Source organism: Bidens hawaiensis, unplaced genomic scaffold (genome assembly GCF_021521415.1).
Source record: "Bidens hawaiensis isolate Kalapana, Puna unplaced genomic scaffold, B.hawaiensis_p1.1 tig00075308_1, whole genome shotgun sequence".
Taxonomy (NCBI): Eukaryota; Viridiplantae; Streptophyta; class Magnoliopsida; order Asterales; family Asteraceae; genus Bidens; species Bidens hawaiensis.
Genome location: NW_027503064.1, coordinates 845 through 20,601, shown reverse-complemented (window position 1 = coordinate 20,601; position 19,757 = coordinate 845). Strand labels below are relative to the sequence as shown.

The 19,757-nt window shown below is 37.9% G+C and overlaps 1 protein-coding gene across 1 annotated transcript; it reads right to left on the bottom strand.

Moving 5' to 3' along the window:
- Positions 1-64: 64 nt before the first annotated feature.
- On the bottom strand, positions 65-17,650 carry LOC143606545 (protein ARABIDILLO 1-like). The gene is made up of 12 exons (XM_077082285.1): positions 16,296-17,650; positions 15,698-15,856; positions 15,548-15,628; positions 9,487-9,618; positions 9,261-9,388; positions 8,955-9,042; positions 3,584-3,678; positions 2,893-2,956; positions 2,005-2,180; positions 1,686-1,907; positions 604-688; positions 65-520 (listed from the first exon to the last, which is right to left on the bottom strand). The coding sequence occupies exons 1-12, from the start codon at positions 17,646-17,648 to the stop codon at positions 347-349; spliced, it is 2,757 nt and encodes a 918-aa protein (XP_076938400.1). The 5' UTR covers positions 17,649-17,650; the 3' UTR covers positions 65-346.
- Between the last annotated feature and the right edge of the window lie 2,107 nt (positions 17,651-19,757).

Here is a 19,757-nt window from a genome sequence, read left to right as displayed (position 1 = left end):
GGGTTGTCGAGTAAATGTTTTTGCAGATTTTCTGGGAAAAAAAATACTTATGCCTACAAAACTAGAAAATAAAATTGTTATGCGTGTGTATATGGAGCGAAAAACATAATCTATAATCAAAACACCCGAAAGTGACAACTAGGCAGTTTATAAAAGAAAGAATTTAAGTACAGACAAATCCATACAAACAGACTCGACTCGAGCTCACCGAGTTATGGTCCAAACAGTCCGACCCATAAAGCACTCAGAAAAAAGAGAAGAGAAAGGGGAGATTGTGGGTAGGTATATGGTAGGTATATAACTGTTGACATTCAGGTTGACTTTATTATCTAAGTTAACCTTCCTTCTATGCTGACTCTATCTGATGGTGCTCCAAGTTCCTGAGCACAATCCGTGCAAATATCTTTGCTTCTAATGGAGCCGAGGCTGCAGCCGCTGCAGCCCTTAGAACACGTGGTGCCCCCGATACTTGCAACAGGTTCACGTGGTGGGGTGCGTGTCGCCCACCAGGAACAGTAAACTGTACAGTTAATAATCAGAATAAGTTACTTGATTGTAACTTGTTAAAAAAGCGAAACAAGGTTAGGGTTGACTGTGTTTGACCTGAAGTAGAGCGAATGCAGCGCATGCTTTGAGCACGGGAGACTGATTACGCAGCATGGATACGAATCGTCCAATTTCAGCTCCGCTGAGAATGTTAAAAAAAATGCACGCGTTTTAGACATTTCAGGACATATCAGAGGTCCCCCGTTTGTTATTCGGGACCAAAATGCCTTTCATTAGGGACTTCATGTAATTAGCAACAGTTAAGTTACATAATTTCATCACATGTAGCCATGTAGGGTTCGGCTAGGCAGGGGTAATTTAGTCGTTGCCCCTAGCTTCCTCCTTTATACGACAAAAAAATGCCCTTCAATACTAAAACTGCATATTACACATGTATACAAGTAGGAGTGTAAATGAGCCAAGCCCTAGCTCGTGTTGGCTTGACCTCAGCACGTTTAGCTTACAAGATCTCCAGCGTGGCTTGTTTCAAGCTCTATTTCTAAAGCTCAAACTCAACTCGTTTATTATTTATTAATAATTAACTTGTATACAACTATATCTATTTTTTATGTATGAATTTTATTTATAACTATTGTATATAGCATGATATACATTGTTTAATTATTTTTATTATAGTTTTACATATAATAATATTTACCAAAAAAATACACATTTAATATTTTAATTTAAAATTATATATAAAAAATAGGCTTGTTTAGACTCGCGAGCCAGCTCAAGCTTGACAAGTGAGCTCAGATTGTTTATCTATTAACTAATTTATATACATTTTTAAATTATTGTTCACAAATATTTTTATTATAACTTTTATATACACCATAATATATTGTTACTTATATCATAATTTTATATAAGATAATATCTAAGATATAACTAGTTAAATGCATATATAATAAATCAAATAAAAACTATAAAATTAACAGGCTCATTTAGGCTTGCTAGCCCGCTTGAGCTCAATTAGTGAAGCTCAAGCTTGGGCTCAATTATTAAACGAACTTATTTTAGGCTCGAGCTTGTTTAAGCTCGGCTCGATTCAAGATTTCAGTGAGCCGATCTCGAGTAGCTCATGAGCTGCTTGGCGCCTTTACACCCATAGATGTCACATACTTCAATAATCATACCTGCATCGCAAATGACCTGCTTCAAGAATCCGGGCAGATTCAGTCACTTGTGCCAATGGTGCAGGAGCCGATGACAGCGAGGCAGCAGAAAACGCTTGCGGGTCAGCAAAAGTCAACACAAAAGTTTCAATGTGTTTCAAGGCCATTCTCCTTGCCCTTTCTAAGCCAACGCTCTTTGAACCGCCTTCTGCTGAACTCCCTACCAGAGCATACTCATCCATCCTGTACGCAAACAACAAAAAAATAAAAAAAACTTTGACCACAAGTCAACAGTAACCGCAAAACGTAATTCAAGATAGACAACTGTTTGAAGATTTACCGCCCATCAAACATGTATGCTAAAGCTAAAGCAGCCATGAACCGAGCCATTTTTGACATTGATGAAGAACAAAGATGAATTAAGGCGGGAACGCCACCATCTTCCACTATTCGTAGCGCATTTCCTGGATTGAATGCAAGATTCCAAAGGGCCCCGGCTGCGGTCTCGTGGACATCCTGATATTGTACCAACATTTTAAAATTAAATAAATCAATTTTAATAAAATATGCTAATATGTATCATAATACTTTTACATATGCAGTATAAACTGTTAGTTAATAATTTTAAGGGGGTGTTTGGGATTCCTTATTTGCACCTCCTTATACCTTATATAAGGAGTTTTTCATAAGTTACTCCATCCTAATTTATGAAAACTCCTTTTTTCTTCTTTAAAAGGTTTAATAAGTTATATTAGCCAAACACTAGTTTACATTATAAAAGTTAACAAGTTATAAGGAGGTAAAAATAAGGAAACCCAAACAGCCCATAAGTGTTTGGCGAATTTTGATTAATTGAGAAGTTAAAGGTAAGATCACCGATAAGGGCATTATTACATATTGTTAAATACTAAAAACCGTCAATTAATAATAACTTTTTTTATAACATTTGCAGTCTATGATTCCAGAAACTATAATTTTTCCATATCATATAGTAAATACTACAGGAGGTGAAAATATTTGAAATAGGGTAAACACTACAAGTAAATTAGTAAATTTAGTTTTATCATTTTCGATTATCAAGACAATTATGATCTGGGGATGTGTGAAATCAGCTTTTTTGAGCAACAAAACTTGATAAGCACACATGAATTTCTTCTATTTTTCTGTAAATAAAAATATGAGCATGAAAAACATTTATGAAAAGTAAAAAAGAGAAACAATCACTCACCTCTGTCTGAGAACGTGCTAAAGTAATGAGTGGTGCAACGCCCCCTTCTCGCCCGATTGCAATGCTAGTAGAGTAACAAAACACAGATAATGCACACATATATAGAGAGAGACACACAGATACATGTGTATATGTGTGTTGGTGTATGTGTGTGCGTGCGTGTGCGTATATATAGAAGAATTCTACGAACAACACTAGATATTGCGAGAACACGCAGAAAAAAATGAATCATTCAATTTTTAATCATAGGAAAAAATGGATGTGTAATTTTATTTGTCTCTCGTGAAATAAGAAAACTATGAAAAAATTTTAAAACGAAGGGTAAACAATTAAAATTTCAAAAAACATGTGTATGTAAACGATTAAAATTTTTAATATAGAAATAAACGAATTTTTAATATAGATAATATAACTACACATAACGTGCACATGTGTAGCTAAACGATTAAAATTTTAAAAAACACATGAAAAAATTAATTTGAGTGTTCTATGTACGTAAACATACACATTTGTATGATATAAGTAAAAACATATTCCAATCACTATTTTCTGTTTGTTTGTGAGATAAAACGAAGGGTATAATCTGTAACAATATAAAAAAGATAAAAAGATGCTCTAGTCGAAAATAATAGTTAGATCGAAAGTTGAAGTTTGAGGTTTTCATAAAAGAAGAGAGATAATGTAAATGTACCTATTTGCTTCTGAAACTGAGAGTCCCCAAAGAGCACCGGCTGCTCTCTCCTGAAGACTTGGAGACGCATTTGAACATGATTGTGCAAGGGCAACCTAGAATCATAAGTAAAAAAGAACATTTAATGCACATATTTAAAGGTTTTCAGGATTGATAATAACAAGGTTTAATTTTCCTGCACATTGCACCAGGATGATATTTTTCAAGGGGACGAAACAAAATTTTCAAATAGCTTTTTCACGTTTATAATAACGTTTCAAATTACCAAATAACCTGGGAAAGAATTAAAATTGTTCTATGCTTCCAAGTTCCAAGGAATTTACCATTCCAAAGAAAAAGATAAGTTCACTTTAAAAGTTGATACAAGATTAAAAAAGTTATATGTTAATCCAAATTGTTCTACTATAATCCTTATAGCAAAAACCTGTACTAAATTTAGTGTGATAAACACTGTATTTTTTATTTTTGTTAAAAAAAAGTTGAAATTTTAGAAATTAATGGATGTACGAGAGGAATTATTTTTATCCCTTTTAGACCTCTCTCAGGGAAGCAATATTTGACTCCAAAGAAGCTACATAATTATAAGTTATGTTGTGTGGGAAGAAACGAAGACATGGCCATATTGTAGATGGTAAGCATAGTCACATGAATCGCGGTACGAAAACGGGTACGCGGTTCGTATATATCTAAAATTCGGTACGAGAGGGGTAGGTTCATTCGGAACGCCAATACGCAGTACGGTGTACCATATAGTTTGGTACATCGTATTATATACAAAACAATCTAATATAGATTTTGTTTATAGTTTCATAAGTTTCTAGCATAATTTAACTAACATTTATCTACAAAGTTAAGGGTAAACTTTAATAAAAGCTATACCTTAAAAGGTGAAAAATGTAATTTTCAATTATAATAAACATTTAAAGGTTGATGATATATAACGTAATTCCTAAACCAAAGCCGTTTTTTCTCCTCTACCGTCGCATCCTCCATCCTCCATCCCAGACTTCATCGGAAAATAAAAAGACATTCAATTTGTTGACATTTTTGTGTGAACAAACTTGTTGGAATTCCAATCAGCAAATTAAACAACCCGAAACGTGTTTTTGTTCAATTGGGAGCGCGATTGAAAACAATCGGGAACACGATTGATATGCTAAAAATACTATTTGATTAAAAATAGGAAACTATGAAATTTAAAGATCCGGATCGCGTTTCCATAGCGATTGGTACACTTCTGTACCCGATTCCGGTACAGAACGAAGTTCGCCTGTGCTTTTAGGTTTCCTGTGACTATGTGTAAGCAAATGAACCCAGAAATCAAAGAGAAATCACTTGTATTTCACAAGATTAGAAGTATACAATACATCCCTATTTATAGGAAAGGACTCCAACTAGCATGCTAAACAACTAGACAAGTTGGTAAGTCAACTTGTAAGAAATAAGATACGGGGAATCTTATCTAATAATAATATAATATGTTATATTATCTAACACTACAACTAACACACTTGATAGCATGACCAGCTTTTTACAAATATAGCTTACTCTGCTTCCATGCAAGGCTTTGGTGAATACATCTACTAGCTGGTCTCCACTTCATACATGACGCGTCTTAATCGTTCCATCTTCAAGCTTTTCTTGAGTGAAGTGACAATAGCTTTCTATATGCTTGGTTCTTTCATGTAATATTGGATTAGTTACAATCTGAATTGCTATTTGATTATCACCGTAGGTTCATTGAATGTGTTTGTTTGAATCTAATTTCGCCAAGAAGATTCCGAACCCAAACTAGTTCACAAGTCGTCTGTGCCATAGTTATGTATTCTGATTTTGCACTCGAACGAGATACAACACTCCGAAGTGGCGGAAATGGCTGATACTACTGGAAGAATTCCTCTTAGGATAATAGGTACTGTAGCTTGTTTTCTTATTTTTCCAAGACACGAGATCGCCTCCCACAAGAACACAGTATCCGGTTGTAGAACGTCTGTTTGTCAAGTCTCCATTATAATCAACATTGGTAAACCCTTCTACTGTATGATGACCATGGCTTTGGCATGAGATCCCACGACCTGGTGAGCCTTTTAGGTACTTAGGCTCCGATTAATTCCAATTAATCCTGATTAATCGCTAGTCCCTAACCCACCGGCCGACCAGCGACTAGCGATTACTACAACACTACGATCTTCAAGAAGATCGCCATCACCGGCCTTCAACTTTTCGATCAATATCATTAGCGCATCTAGACTCTTTGCTTCAATCATCAGACTCTTTTAAGCACATCTAAGCAATATTTTCGTTGATTTAATCATAACCCCTTTTTTACGAGAAACTTCATGTAACGATACAGAGAAGATTAACATGAGCCAACAGAACACCATAGGCAAATTCAACATCGACCATGTCTCTTCAATCACCAACGCATTTTGATGTAGATTAGGAAAGGAGAGATACTTGGTTCATAAGGAATGCCATGCCTCTTAAATCACCAATGTATTTTGCCATAGACATGAGGTTCATAACAAATTCCTGCCTCTTAAATCATCAACGCATTTTGGGATTAGTTGGCCCTGGAGCATTTGAAAACTCCACAGTTAAGCGTGCTCAAGTGGGAGCGGTACCAGGATAAGGGACCTCCTGGGAAGTCTCCACTGCGGCAACCAAAAACAAATCCGTGAGTTCATGGATGGGCCATCCGTCGGGAGCAAAGCGGACAATATTGGTGGTACGAGGGGCCAGATGTTACACTTCAATTCCTAGGAAGTATTTTAGTGTTCCTAAATCTTTTGTCTGAAACCGAGTCCTAAGGAAACCTTTCAGCTTCTTAATGCCGACGTCATCACTTCCAATAATTAATATATCATCTACGCATACCATTAGAATAATGCATCCTGAACCCGAAGAAGTGAAGAACACTGTATGATCATACGAACTTCTTTTAATCCAAATTCAGTAACCACGAATCTGAATTTCCCAAATCAGGCACGGGGAGATTGCTTGAGACCATACAAGGATTTCTAAAATTTGCACACTTTGTCCGACTTCCCCTGAGCAAAGAATGTATTTTTTATATCAAATTGATACAATCCCCAATTACATGTGGCGGCTAACGAAATGAACAGACGACCAGAACTTGGAGACCGGAGAGAAAGTCTCAAAATAATCCATGCCATAGGTCTGAACATAGCTTTTTGCCACTAGTTGGGTTTTTAACCAAGCAAGAGAACCATCTGGCTTGACTTTAATTGTGAACACCCATTTGCAATCGATTGCCTTTTTGTTAACCAGTAGCTTTACAAGAGACCAAGCTTTATTATGTTCAAGAGCTTCTATTTCCTCAATCATGGCCTTAGCCATCCAGGGTGAGCAAGAGACCTACCGTTATGGGAATCAAAAAGGATTCGATAGTTGCAACAAATGATCGGGAGGCAAATGAGCAACGTGATGCGTACATGTATGTTTACCCTTCCGAATGACAATATGGAGATCGGTATCGAGAGAACCATTTGATGAGTCTGCCAACGGAACAATTAATTCAGGAACAGGATATGATGCTGATCGATTTCGCCATTGATATACTTGAAAACAGAAGGTTGGTTAGTTATCGAGGGAGCACGACCTCTTTGAGTGGGTGTATGATTGTTGTGACCACTAAGTGAGTTACTTTGATAGCTGCCTCGTGAACCTCCACGAAAACCACCTCTGCATCCTCCTCAGCTGACTAGTGAGCTATTATGAGCTGATGGTGTTGGAGATGGAATGCTTTCATGACGTAGTAATCGATCAAATGTCTTCTAGAGAAATGGGATAGCAGATTCATATAGCAAATGGGATCGAATGACATCAAATTCTGGTCGTAGGCCGGTCAGGAAGCTCGTCACGGTTTCATTACCCGTACATCACACCTGAGGGGTAAGAGAGAGTTTAACATTAACTCCTCATGTCTTCTTGAACTCCCCATACGCCGTTGGTGATCGATCAACTTGAAATGCAATATCTGATGGGCAGATTAGAAGTCTGATTATCAAAACAAAATCGAATGCAAAAATGTGATGCAGAACCAAAGTGCTCCAAATAAAAAATCAAAGTACACGGTTATGGTCGGATTGTCGGAATAACCAGGCGATGGCAACAGATAAAGGACGGCGGTAGTCTGGTGGCAGACTCGCTCTCACATGCCACCTGCGTGTGGGAGCGACTAGCGGCGCGTGGGGGTGGTTTCTGGTGACAAAACTCAGAGTTACTACTACGGAGGGTGGCGAACTCGATGGTGGCAGAGGTGAGATGAGGCGATCACTTGAAAAAACGAATCTTTCAGATAGACAGAAGGTTACTCAGGTTAACCTTTTGGAACATGATGTACAACTCTCAGAAGCAAAAGATGGCTTTAATACCATGTAAATGGCAATAAATGAACCCGAGGATCAGAGAAAAATCACTTGTATTTCACAAGATTAGAAGTATAGGTACATTCTTATTTATGGGAAAGGACTAATACTAAACAAGTAGACAAGTTGGTAAATCAACTTGATATAGAGAATCCAATCCAATAACAATAATATAATACGTTATATTATCTAACAAGTGTTTTTCACTGGATTGCTACTTAAAGCTCTAGTAACTCATTTGACTTTTAAAGTCAACACTGATATAGTAACGCCTAGTTGTGTTCATTTAAATGACTAAACAAATCTAATGTAAAATGTTGCATACGAATAGGGGTGTAAACAAGCCAAGCCACTCGTGAGCTACTCGAGATCGGCTCGCTAAAAGCTCAAATCAAGCCCAACTTAAACAAGCTCGAGCTTTACTTATCGAGCTCGAGTTGGCTCGTCAGCCAAAACAAGCCTAGTATTTATATAGTTTTTATTTAGGGGGTGTTTGGGATTGCTTATTTTCACCAACTTAATACTTATTAACTTTTTGAAAAGCAATAAGGTGTTTGGGATTTCTTATATTGTGAGAGGAAAAGTTCCATAAGTTACACTTTTGTAACTTATTAACTTAATGAAAAGTTACAAGGAGGTAAAATAAGGAATCCCAAACACCCCCTTAATATATTAATATGTAAATAGTAATTATATATCAAATTATAATAAAAATAACTAAATAATATATGTTATGTTATATATAAATTTATAATTAAAATCATATGTAAAATATCTATAAATTTATATGAATTAATTAATTAAAATACAAGTCGAGCCTGAGCTCGAGCTTGTAAAACAAAGCTCAAAATAAACCGAGCTAAAGCCTAGGCGAGCCCGGGAGCATCTCGGCTTGTTTACACCCCTACATATGAACATAAGGTGCCGCTAAAGTGTAAAATAAACCAAGGAATCTAAAGTCAAAGAATAAAAGGCCATACCAAAGCTTCAACACCACCAGCTAATGCAATACCCTCCCGGTTTCTGTCGTCGAAAGATAAATTCCATAAAGCACCAGCTGCTTCTTGCCTGATGAATAACAGATGAAAACTTTTTACACCAAAATACTTAATAAATTAAACATCTACTTGAACAGCAATTGGTTCCTGGTTAAAAGATACATAAAACATAACTAAAGGGTGTTTGGAATCCCAATGTGTGTTTTGAGAGTGATTATGTGAATATCAAATCAGATGTTTGAGTGTTTAAAAAATCTGATTTTTTAAGAAATAAATAGAAAAAATGACCTGACACCATCATGTTGTGAACGGATAAGTTGAACAAGTGCATCAAGAGCACCAGCTTCTTGTCCAACCGCAGCATTGTTAGTGTTGCTGTCACCATGAGCCGCCAAATTAGCCAATGCACGAGCCGCCTATATAATAATAACCACAAAATAAGAAAACGCATTTCTTGATATTTTCTTTGTACACTAATTTCCCTTAAATCATTAAAAGTAGAATGTCATATTACCTGTTCTTGCACACCCTCGTGCTTGCACTTACGTGCAAGTGTTACCAAAGCATTAATACCACCAACACTTGCAACTTCCATGCTACATTTATCATCCGCCGCCAAATTGGCAAGTGCGCCTGCCGCCCGTTCCTGAAAATCAAGAAATAATTTGAAAAACAAGTCCCAAGCCTTTGTAAATGTTCGATACTCAAATTTTTGGTACAGATTACCCTACTTTCTAGATAACTCAATTTGCTTTCCATAACTATTTTTGGTTCACAACCAATACGATATTGGTTGCGAACCATATTACGACTTATTTCGACTGAAAATCAAGAAATCTTTAATAAAAAAGTCATTGCCTTTGTAAATGTACCATACTCGATTTTTGTACAAATTACTTTCTTTTCAGATGACCCACTTTGCTTTACTAATATGTTTTTTTGTTTTACTCATAAAAATAAGCTGGCATCAGGACTTATTTTAACTGAAAATCAAGAAATCTTTAAAAAATAAATCCTTGCCTTGTATATTGCGCTTATCATACAAGGTTTCTTTGCATATTACTTACTTTCTAGGTCCACCTTATTGCATTTCCTGATTATTTTTGATTTTGCTGGAATAAGGCAATTCTTACCTTATTGCATTTCTGATACAATCCCGGGCCAATCACCAAGGAAATCAGAGGCATTAAAAACATATTTCAGAAAAAAAGGGAAGAAAATCAAGACAGTTGTGAGTGAGAAGGAGTTCTACACTATTTTTGGCAACTTATTCAACCCATTCGGTAATAGTAGCAACTGATATCAATCAGCTCAATTCTAGAATAAATCACACCTTAATTCTAGGATCAGTTTATTTTCATATTTTCATTATAAGTAGGCAGACTAGCTATCTGTTTAGTATCTCATTATTATTTACTACTACATTTTGTAATCGGAGACCGAGCCCCTCTCGAATCGGGCCTTATCATTTCTGTTTCAATAAAGAAGTTAGTCTGCTGTTGTTTGCTTTATTTTCGTGTTTCTATCATTGGTTCCATTGCCGGGAAACACGAAACAAGCGATTGAAGAACAATGGTTCAGACCCGGGGGAGTACAGGAGAAGGGAACCAGCAGCATGATACTATCGCTGCACAATTGGCTGACATTGCAGCTCGATTGGAGTCCATGGAATCCATGAAAGATGACATTGCGGCATTAAAAGCGGGAGGACATTCACGAGTGGGGAGCCGGAATGAAGAGGGAGAAAGTTCTTGGAAGAATAGGCAGCAGTATCGACCTTACAACAAGATTGATTTTCCCACTTTTAGTGGTGGGGACCCTCGCAGATGGTTGTTGAAAGCTGAGAAGTACTTCAAGTATTACAACATAGACGATGAAGAAAAAGTTGAAGTAGCTTCTATGCATCTAGAAGGAGATGCGCTGGATCTATATTCCTGGTTATCCCAGGATCAACCTCTGGTTTTTTGGGAAGAATTCTCCAAGATTTTCACAAAAAATTTCGGTCCGCACGAGTTCCAAAATCCCGATGAGTATTTTTGTAGCATTAAGCAAACTGGTACGGTTAATGAATATCGGCAAGAATTCGCAAAACGTTCTTCCCGAGTTTCAAATTGGCCGGACCACTGCTTGTTGGGGGTGTTTCTAAATGGATTAAAAGATGAACTGAAAGCCGATGTACGAATACACAAGCCGCGCACAGTGTATAAAGCGATGAGTTTGGCATTGGAATTTGAATCTAAACTCACCCACTCACGAGCCGTAAAAAACACGGCCGCTACCACCAACAACAAGAACTCTTATTCTGTATCCCGACCCAATTCTCTACCAAATTCAAACTCCACCACACATACCAACAGAAGCAATCGAATCAGTGAGACCGACAAACAACAGAGATTCTTGAAAGGCGAATGTTTTAGATGTGGGGAGAAATACGGCCCGGGTCACAGATGCAAAACCGGGATTAGAGGCTGAGGAGGAGGCGGGAGAGATCTGTGAAGAAGAGATGGAAACAGATTCGGATCAAGTCAACACCGCGGAGATTAGTCTGCATGCTATTCTGGGTAAAACTCCTCCAACTACAATGAAAATCAAAGGTACGTTGCAAGCAACTGAAGTACTAATTCTGGTGGATGGGGGGTCAACACATAATTTCATATCGGATGTTCTCATTACTGAGCTACAACTGGCTACCCAACCTGTTGCACCCTTTGGTGTGCAGATTGGGAATGGAGACATCATAAGATGTAGCAAGATCTGTAAGGGCTTAAAATTAGAGGTGGATGACCTCAAAATTACCCAAGACTTTCATCCTTTTTCATTGGGTGGGGCGGATTTAGTCTTGGGAATCCAATGGCTAGCAACTTTAAACACGGTGCAAGCTAATTGGAAGGAAATGTTCATGGTCTTTACTATTGAAGGAAAGAAATATAAGCTGTTTGGTATTGAATCGGGTCCTCATAAATCATCAAGTTTTCAACATTTAGCCATTGAACCCATATCTACACCAGCCATACCTGTCCCTTTTCAGCCGATTGTTGACCAATACCGAACGGTTTTTGACGAACCCACCAGCCTGCCACCTGTTCGTTTCCAAACACACTCCATATCTCTGTTACCCAACACCAGCCCTCCCAATATTCGCCCTTACAGGTACCCTTATTCCCAAAAGAATGAGATCGAAACACAGGTTGCCCAGCTCCTCACCGATGGCTTTATCCAACCCAGCACCAGCCCTATTTCTAGTCCCGTATTACTAGTTAAAAAAAAAAGATAATTCATGGAGAATGTGTGTGGATTATAGGGCCCTTAACAAAGTGACTATTGCCGATAAATACCCGATCCCGAATATTGATGAATTATTAGATGAATTATATGGATCCACCATTTTTTCAAAACTGGATTTAAGGGCAGGCTATTACCAAATCCGAATGACACCCGAGGACATTGAAAAAACAGCCTTTCGAACTCATTCCGGGCATTATGAGTTCAAAGTTATGCCTTTCGGCTTAACAAACGCACCATCCACTTTTCCGGTTGTTATGAATGATTTATTTCGACCCTTTTTACGTCGTTTTATCCTTGTTTTCTTCGATGACATCTTAATTTACAGTGCTAACATTGAGCAGCATCAAGAGCATGTAAAACAGGTCCTGAAGCTATTACAAGAAAACCAATTCTTTGCCAAGATGTCGAAATGCTGTTTTGGGCAAGATCAAGTGGTATTTCTGGGACATGTCATCAATAGACATGGGGTTGGTGTGGAAGAAGAAAAAATAACAGCGGTTAAGTCGTGGCCGATCCCAACAAATGTTAAAGAAGTGAGGGGTTTCTTAGGGTTAACGGGGTACTATAGACGATTTGTCAAAAACTATGGTATTATAGCCCGCCCTCTCACGAATTTAACCAAAAAGGATGGGTTTATATGGTCGGATACAGCATTGGCAGCATTCGAAGCTCTGAAACAGGCCTTGATGTCTACTCCTGTTCTAGCTTTACCCAATTTTTTGAAGTCATTTGTGGTGGAATGTGATGCTTCATCAGAAGGCATAGGGGCTATTTTGTCTCAAGAAGATCATCCCGTGGCATATTTCAGCAAAGGGTTTTCCCCTTCAAACAAGTTTAAGTCGGCCTACGATCGGGAGTTACAAGCCTTAGTGATGGCTGTCCAAAAATGGAGCCATTACTTATTAGGTCGCCACTTTATCATCAGAACAGACCATTACACTCTGAAGTTTTTGCTGGAACAGCGGATTACAACTACTGAACAACAAAGATTATTGTTGAAACTAATGCCTTTTGATTTTTCCATTGTTCATAAAGCAGGGAAAGAAAACAAAGGAGCTAATGCACTTTCAAGAAGACCCCACAGGAGAATTTTCAGCACTGATCACTCCTTATTGTGCTGAAATAGAAGAAATAAAAGCAGGCTTGAAAATAGACCCGTTCACCAGAAATTGGATTGATAAATTAAGTAAAGCACCCGACAATACTTCGGGATTCACTTTGGTCAATCAATTATTATTTTACCATGGCAGATTGGTGATACCAGCCACCCCCAATCTCCGCATCAAAATGTTACAGGAGGCGCACGATACTCCAAGTGCTGGCCATGGAGGTTTTTTAAAATCCTACAAAAGGTTATCTGTCCGATATTTTTGGCCAAAAATGAAAGCTGATGTGCGACTTTTTGTACAACAATGTTTAGTGTGCCAACAACAAAAGTACCAAGCACTGTCTCCAGCCGGTTTACTCCAACCACTGCCCATTCCTGAACGGATATGGGAAGATGTCTCAATGGATTTTATTGTGGGGTTACCCCCTTCTAATCGAGCAGATACGATCTTGGTTGTTGTGGATCGTTTGAGCAAATATGCACATTTCATGTGCTTATCTCATCCTTACACGGCCAAAACCGTAGCTGCAGTTTTTTGCAAAGAGGTTGTCCGGTTACATGGGTTCCCTAGGTCCATTGTCTCTGATCGGGATGTCATTTTTATCAGCCATTTCTGGCAAGAGCTTTTTCGTTTGAGTCAAACTAAGCTCAAACTAAGTACTAGCTATCATCCTCAAACAGACGGTCAAACGGAAGTCTTAAACCGTTGTTTGGAGGCCTACTTGCGCTGTTTTGCTAGTGAACAACCGAAGAAATGGGGTGATTATTATCATGGGCTGAGTACTCGTATAACACGGGGTACCATACATCAACCGGCACTACTCCGTTCACAGTCGTTTATGGCCGAGAACCTCCCCCTTTGGTTCCTTATGTGGTGGGAGAAACTACAAACGCTGATTTAGCACAACTTATCGACCGGGATGATATGCCGAAGATATTGCGGGACAACCTCCAAAAAGCCCAAAGCCGCATGAAGAACCAAGCTAATACAAAGCAGCGCGATGTTTCCTTTCAAGTGGGGGACTTTGTTTTTTTAAAAATTCAACCCTACCGACAGAAAACGCTGGCCAAAAAGAAATACGAGAAACTGTCATCAAGGTTTTTTGGACCGTATCGTATCAAAAAGGTTGTTGGCCCTGTTTCCTATGAGTTGGAACTCCCTGCTGATGCAAGAATTCACCCGATATTTCATGTCTCCATGCTCAAAATGGCTCATGGTGATTTATCGTCCACACCAACGCCTCCATTACCATCACAAACGATTGGGAATTACATGTGCAACCAGCTGCTGTTCACGCTCATCGCTGGGTCAATGAAGATGGAAAACTTGTCTTGGAAGTATTAGTCTCATGGCAATCACGCCCGATAGAAGAATCTACGTGGGAACCATATGATTTATTGGCTGAGCAATTTCCTACTTTCAGCCTTGAGGACAAGGCTAATTTCCAGGGGGGAAGTAATGATACAATCCCGAGCCAATCACCAAGGAAATCAGAGGCATTAAAAACATATTTCAGAAAAAAAGGGAAGAAAATCAAGACAGTTGTGAGTGAGAAGGAGTTCTACACTATTTTTGGCAACTTATTCAACCCATTCGGTAATAGTAGCAACCGATATCAATCAGCTCAATTCTAGAATAAATCACACCTTAATTCTAGGATCAGTTTATTTTCATATTTTCATTATAAGTAGGCAGACTAGCTATCTGTTTAGTATCTCATTATTATTTACTACTACATTTTGTAATCGGAGACCGAGCCCCTCTCGAATCGGGCCTTATCATTTCTGTTTCAATAAAGTTAGTCTGCTGTTGTTTGCTTTATTTTCGTGTTTCTATCAATTTCCTTATTGCATATTACTTACCTTACGTTTTGACAGAAAATTAAGTCTTTAAGAAATAGTCACCGCCTTGGTAAAAGTCATATATAATGCTTACCTTATTCACTCTTCACTTTTCCTGATTATTTTTAGTTTTACTAAAAAATATTACATAAAAACCTATGAGTTTTAACTTCAAGTTTAACTTCAAACCAAGAAAACTTTGAGAAAAAGCCTCTTCCTTTACAAAAGTCAACCACCTTGCTTACCAAACTTAAAATCTGGTAAAAAATTTCTTCAGTTTAAAAGTAACATAATTATTTTTGCTCATTTTGAACATGTGACACAAAATCATAGCACGTACCAGAACTCCATCGCCACCTCTCGGCCATTTAAAGATTAAATCCACTAAAGCTTTTATACCACCAGCTTCAGCAATAGCTCCCTGAAACAAGATTATTCGTATTATTAGTAAAATGAAAAATATGACAGAACAGATAATTAAACAAACAACTTTATGTTCTTCCCCAACAGAAAGATTCCAGAGCCCTCCAGCAGCCTCTTCAGCCACCATTCTGTTCATAGATTTTGCTAAACTTGCAAGAATGGTGATGCCGCCACCTCCTGCCACAGATTTTGCAAAAGCTGGATTCACTGAAAGATTTGCAATCGCCTACAAGAAACAGTTACTTTGTTTAACCACCATAAAATATTCTATCTTTTTGTGATCAATTTGAATCAAGAAAGCAAAAGGATTCAACTTTTGTAGCTTCTGACTGAATCCCATCTTTCTACTTGGTTAAATTACCGTAAATTTTCTATCTTTTTGTTATTAATAGATCAATAAATGAAAAAGGATTCAACTTTTGTGGCTTCTGGGTGAAGCCCCTCTTTCTGTTTTATTAAACTACCATAAAATTTCTTATATTTTTGTCATTAATGAATCAAAAAAGTGACAAAGATTCAACCTTTGTGGCTTCTGATTAATACCCCATTTTGTTAAATTACCATAAAAATTTTTAAATCTTTTACCCCTCTTTCCATTATTAAAGTACCATAAAACTTCTTATACTTTTGTGATTAACAAATCAAAAAAGTGAAAAAGATTCAACCTTGGTGGCTTCCGATTGAAGCCCCTCTTTCCAAGATCTTGCAAGCCCTAAAAGAAGCTGAATACCACCACCTTTCATCACCGCCTCAGCCCGCCCTACATCCACATTGGTGTTTTCATCATCAACCACCACAAAAGTCGCAAGCCCGGTGGCAGCCCGTTCTTGAACATCTTCTTGAGAACTCTGCAACAAACCAAGCAAAAGATCCGCACCTTGACTGAGCCAAAATTGGTCAAGCCCATTCGGGTTACTTTCGGCTATACGTAAAAGCGAATGTGAAAGAATCCATTCAATCCAAGTCATAAACTCATCCAAGTTCCCATCTTTCTTCTTCAACCCGTTTCTCCAAACCGAGAAAATGGACCGTTCTTTCTCTATGTCGGGAAACATAGGAGATAGTTTAGCAAACGTATCATTAAAAAAACTAAGCATCGTTTTACCATGGCAATTACTCTTGGTATAAACAGTAGTGTCTTCCTCTAACAAGGGGCAATTAAACGCACACAAAAGTTCCAAACTTTTTAATGACGAAAATATCCTCATAACTGCATTTGGAATCACATCCGTTCTAGAAACATCCAAACCTTTCAAATTTGGAAGCTTGCTCCAACTTTCGCCTGCCAAATCCCATTTCACGTTCGTGGTCCCTGCAACCGATAGAAAACGAAGCGACACAACGTTTCCTAAAGCCACCTCATCGATCTTTAAACAATCGATTAGCCCGACTTCATAAAGATCTGGGCAGCGGGCAGCTAAAGCATTTATGGCGTCTTTATTGACATCTCGAATACCCGAAAGCCGAAGCTTTTTTAGTTTCGGGCAGCAATTAGCTATTGAAAGTATTGAATCACTAGTAATCCGCTCACAGAAATCGGGCCCGAGTTGGAGGCTTTCAAGAAAGTTGTGACGAGCTGCAAGTACTGAAAGAGTTGAATCGTTTAGTTTCCTACAATAGTCACCACTCAAATCTTTCAAATTAACAGCCTGAAGAAAGATTAACGGATCAGCATTGTCGGCCCCGCGAAACCGAAGTTTTTGGAGACTAGAACAACGTGAAGCTAACAAGCCCATTGCCTTCCAATCACATTTATGAGCCCGAAGATCCAACGATTGCCATAAGCACGAAGACGATCCGAGTGATCTCCAGCTTTTGCAAGTGGAAGACAAATTTGCACGATCGCGATAATTCAAATGCGTAAAAAGCTGAATCACAGTATCATCGGGCAATCGGGTCCAATCCACAAATCCATCTTCGTTGAGTTTCAAATAATCTGCATCCTCGGTTTCGGTTTGGTCTGGTAAATCCAACTTTTGGGCTCCTTTCGCACACTTTCGTCTAACCCTTCGACTCATCTCACAAAAGCAATCATAAACACGCTAAAGACTCAACCATTGTAACCTCCCTTCAATCAGATGTCTTTAGATCAAGAAACACCAAAAATTGAACCTCAAAAGCAGCACTAATAATGAACATTAATCAATCTTGAAGCGCAGTTTGTATAAGTAACCCTATAACAATCCAACTAACCCAGATACACAACAACAAAAGTAGGGCATACAATTAAGCAGATTTCACATCAATCGAAAGAAAACCAAACAAGAATCGGCGAAATAGGCAAACCTGAATCAAATCCTCAAATTGACAACACCCATCAAGAAATCAATCGCCTTTGCAGCAGATTGATGACAAGAAGCTGAAAATGGTGTGGTTTAGAGAGAGAAAGAGAGAGAGGAAGAAGGGTCTAGAGCGAGAAGGAATAAAGGGGACAAATATGAGCAAGGGTCGGAGAGAATTCAGGTACTTATTGTGTATGAACAAGCCCAAACCCACAAGGGAAGGACTTCTTGTGTTATTGATTCACATCATCATGTGATTTTGGGTAAAGTTACATGTCCCATTCATTCATTTACTTTCAACCTTGTTCAATGGGAATCAATGTAATTGATTGTAATATTGATATTTATGACATTATGTACATTCTTGTTTTGATTTATTGGATTGAGCCTTTTAGAGTAGGGGATTTCTCGGTGATCAATATGAGATTTTAAAAGATTTTGTTTTTGATGGGCGTTTATGGTAATGTGTGGTTTAAAACGTGACGTTTTGTGATTTACTTGAGATTTTGTGTTATTGTTGTTCAAAGTGAAGAAAGTGCATAAGGAAGGGAGACATTGATTTGATTCATTTGTATGGCCTTGTTATAAATGTGCCATAGCCATTGCTTACTAGTGAACTTTGTTTACATGTTATTTGATTTATTGATATTTTGGAGATGAAAATTATGAGTTATTTGTGGACTTGAGTGAGAATGAGAGTCCTTAACAAGGTTTTTCCCATGATTTCATCCATAGAGAGAAACAAGTGGGTAGTAGTGTGCAGGTACGGAGTCTAATACAATCACATGATGATGTGAGCATCTCATTCAGATTGGATCATGTCAGACTAGCGGATCATGTCCTATGTGGTGATACAAACAATGATGATGGTTATGATGGTGTATGTCAAATTGTTAATCCGTAAAGCTTGTACATTGTCGAGTACCAAAATGGAGTAGGCGATTGTGAAAATGGCGTGTTGCCTTGTGTTTGGGAGCTTGAAGACTTGTGGATTAAAGAAGTGCTTGGTTCAAGACTTGGTGATATGTTGTCTTGTGTCTAGAACAATTAAAACTTGTAGATTACCGGTTTGTGTAGGCCTGGTAGGATTTAACAACTTTGTTGCATTTCTAGGTTTCAGTTTATGTAGGTCAGCTAGGACTTCAATCTTATAAGAACCTTTATGTGGTTGCTTATGTTTGTCATGTGTTTGCTAATGTGCTTTGTTGTGATGTCTTGGATATATATTTTGCTTGAACCACTAACTTTGTTTTGAAAGGGACTACGCATTGTTTAAAGGGGAACTTATTCAAGCTTATTCTTCTGTTAAGGGAAAGTTTTGGGCTTCAAGATGTTCTTCTTTCAAAGGGGAGCTTATCATGCTCCTTTTTTATAATCATAAAAAGAGGGAGAAAAAGTTGGAGATTGAAGACATAAAGTTACAAATTGAAAGACAAGACCTTGAAGATCTACAAAGACTAACAAGTTGGAGTTTGAAGATTTGAATATCAAGATCTACAAACAATACCTTTGAAGACTTCAAGATGAAGACTTGGCAAATCAGTGATAAGAAATGATCAAGGTGTGTGACATTGTTAACATAGTCATCAATATAGTTAACTTTTAAGTAATTTATGTAAAATATGTCTTCAATATACATTATCAAAATTTGGGGGGGGGGGGGGGGGGGGGGCGGGTTGGGGGGGAACTGTTGGGAAAACAATGATTTAAACTTTAATCAACTATAATGTTCAGATAATGACTTAATTAAAGCCATGTGACATAAAAGAGTATTAGCTGGCGTTTGTTTTTCTAAAAAAAGGTTTGTGTAGGCTCTTTTATCTGCGCCGCGCAGACCACGTGCAG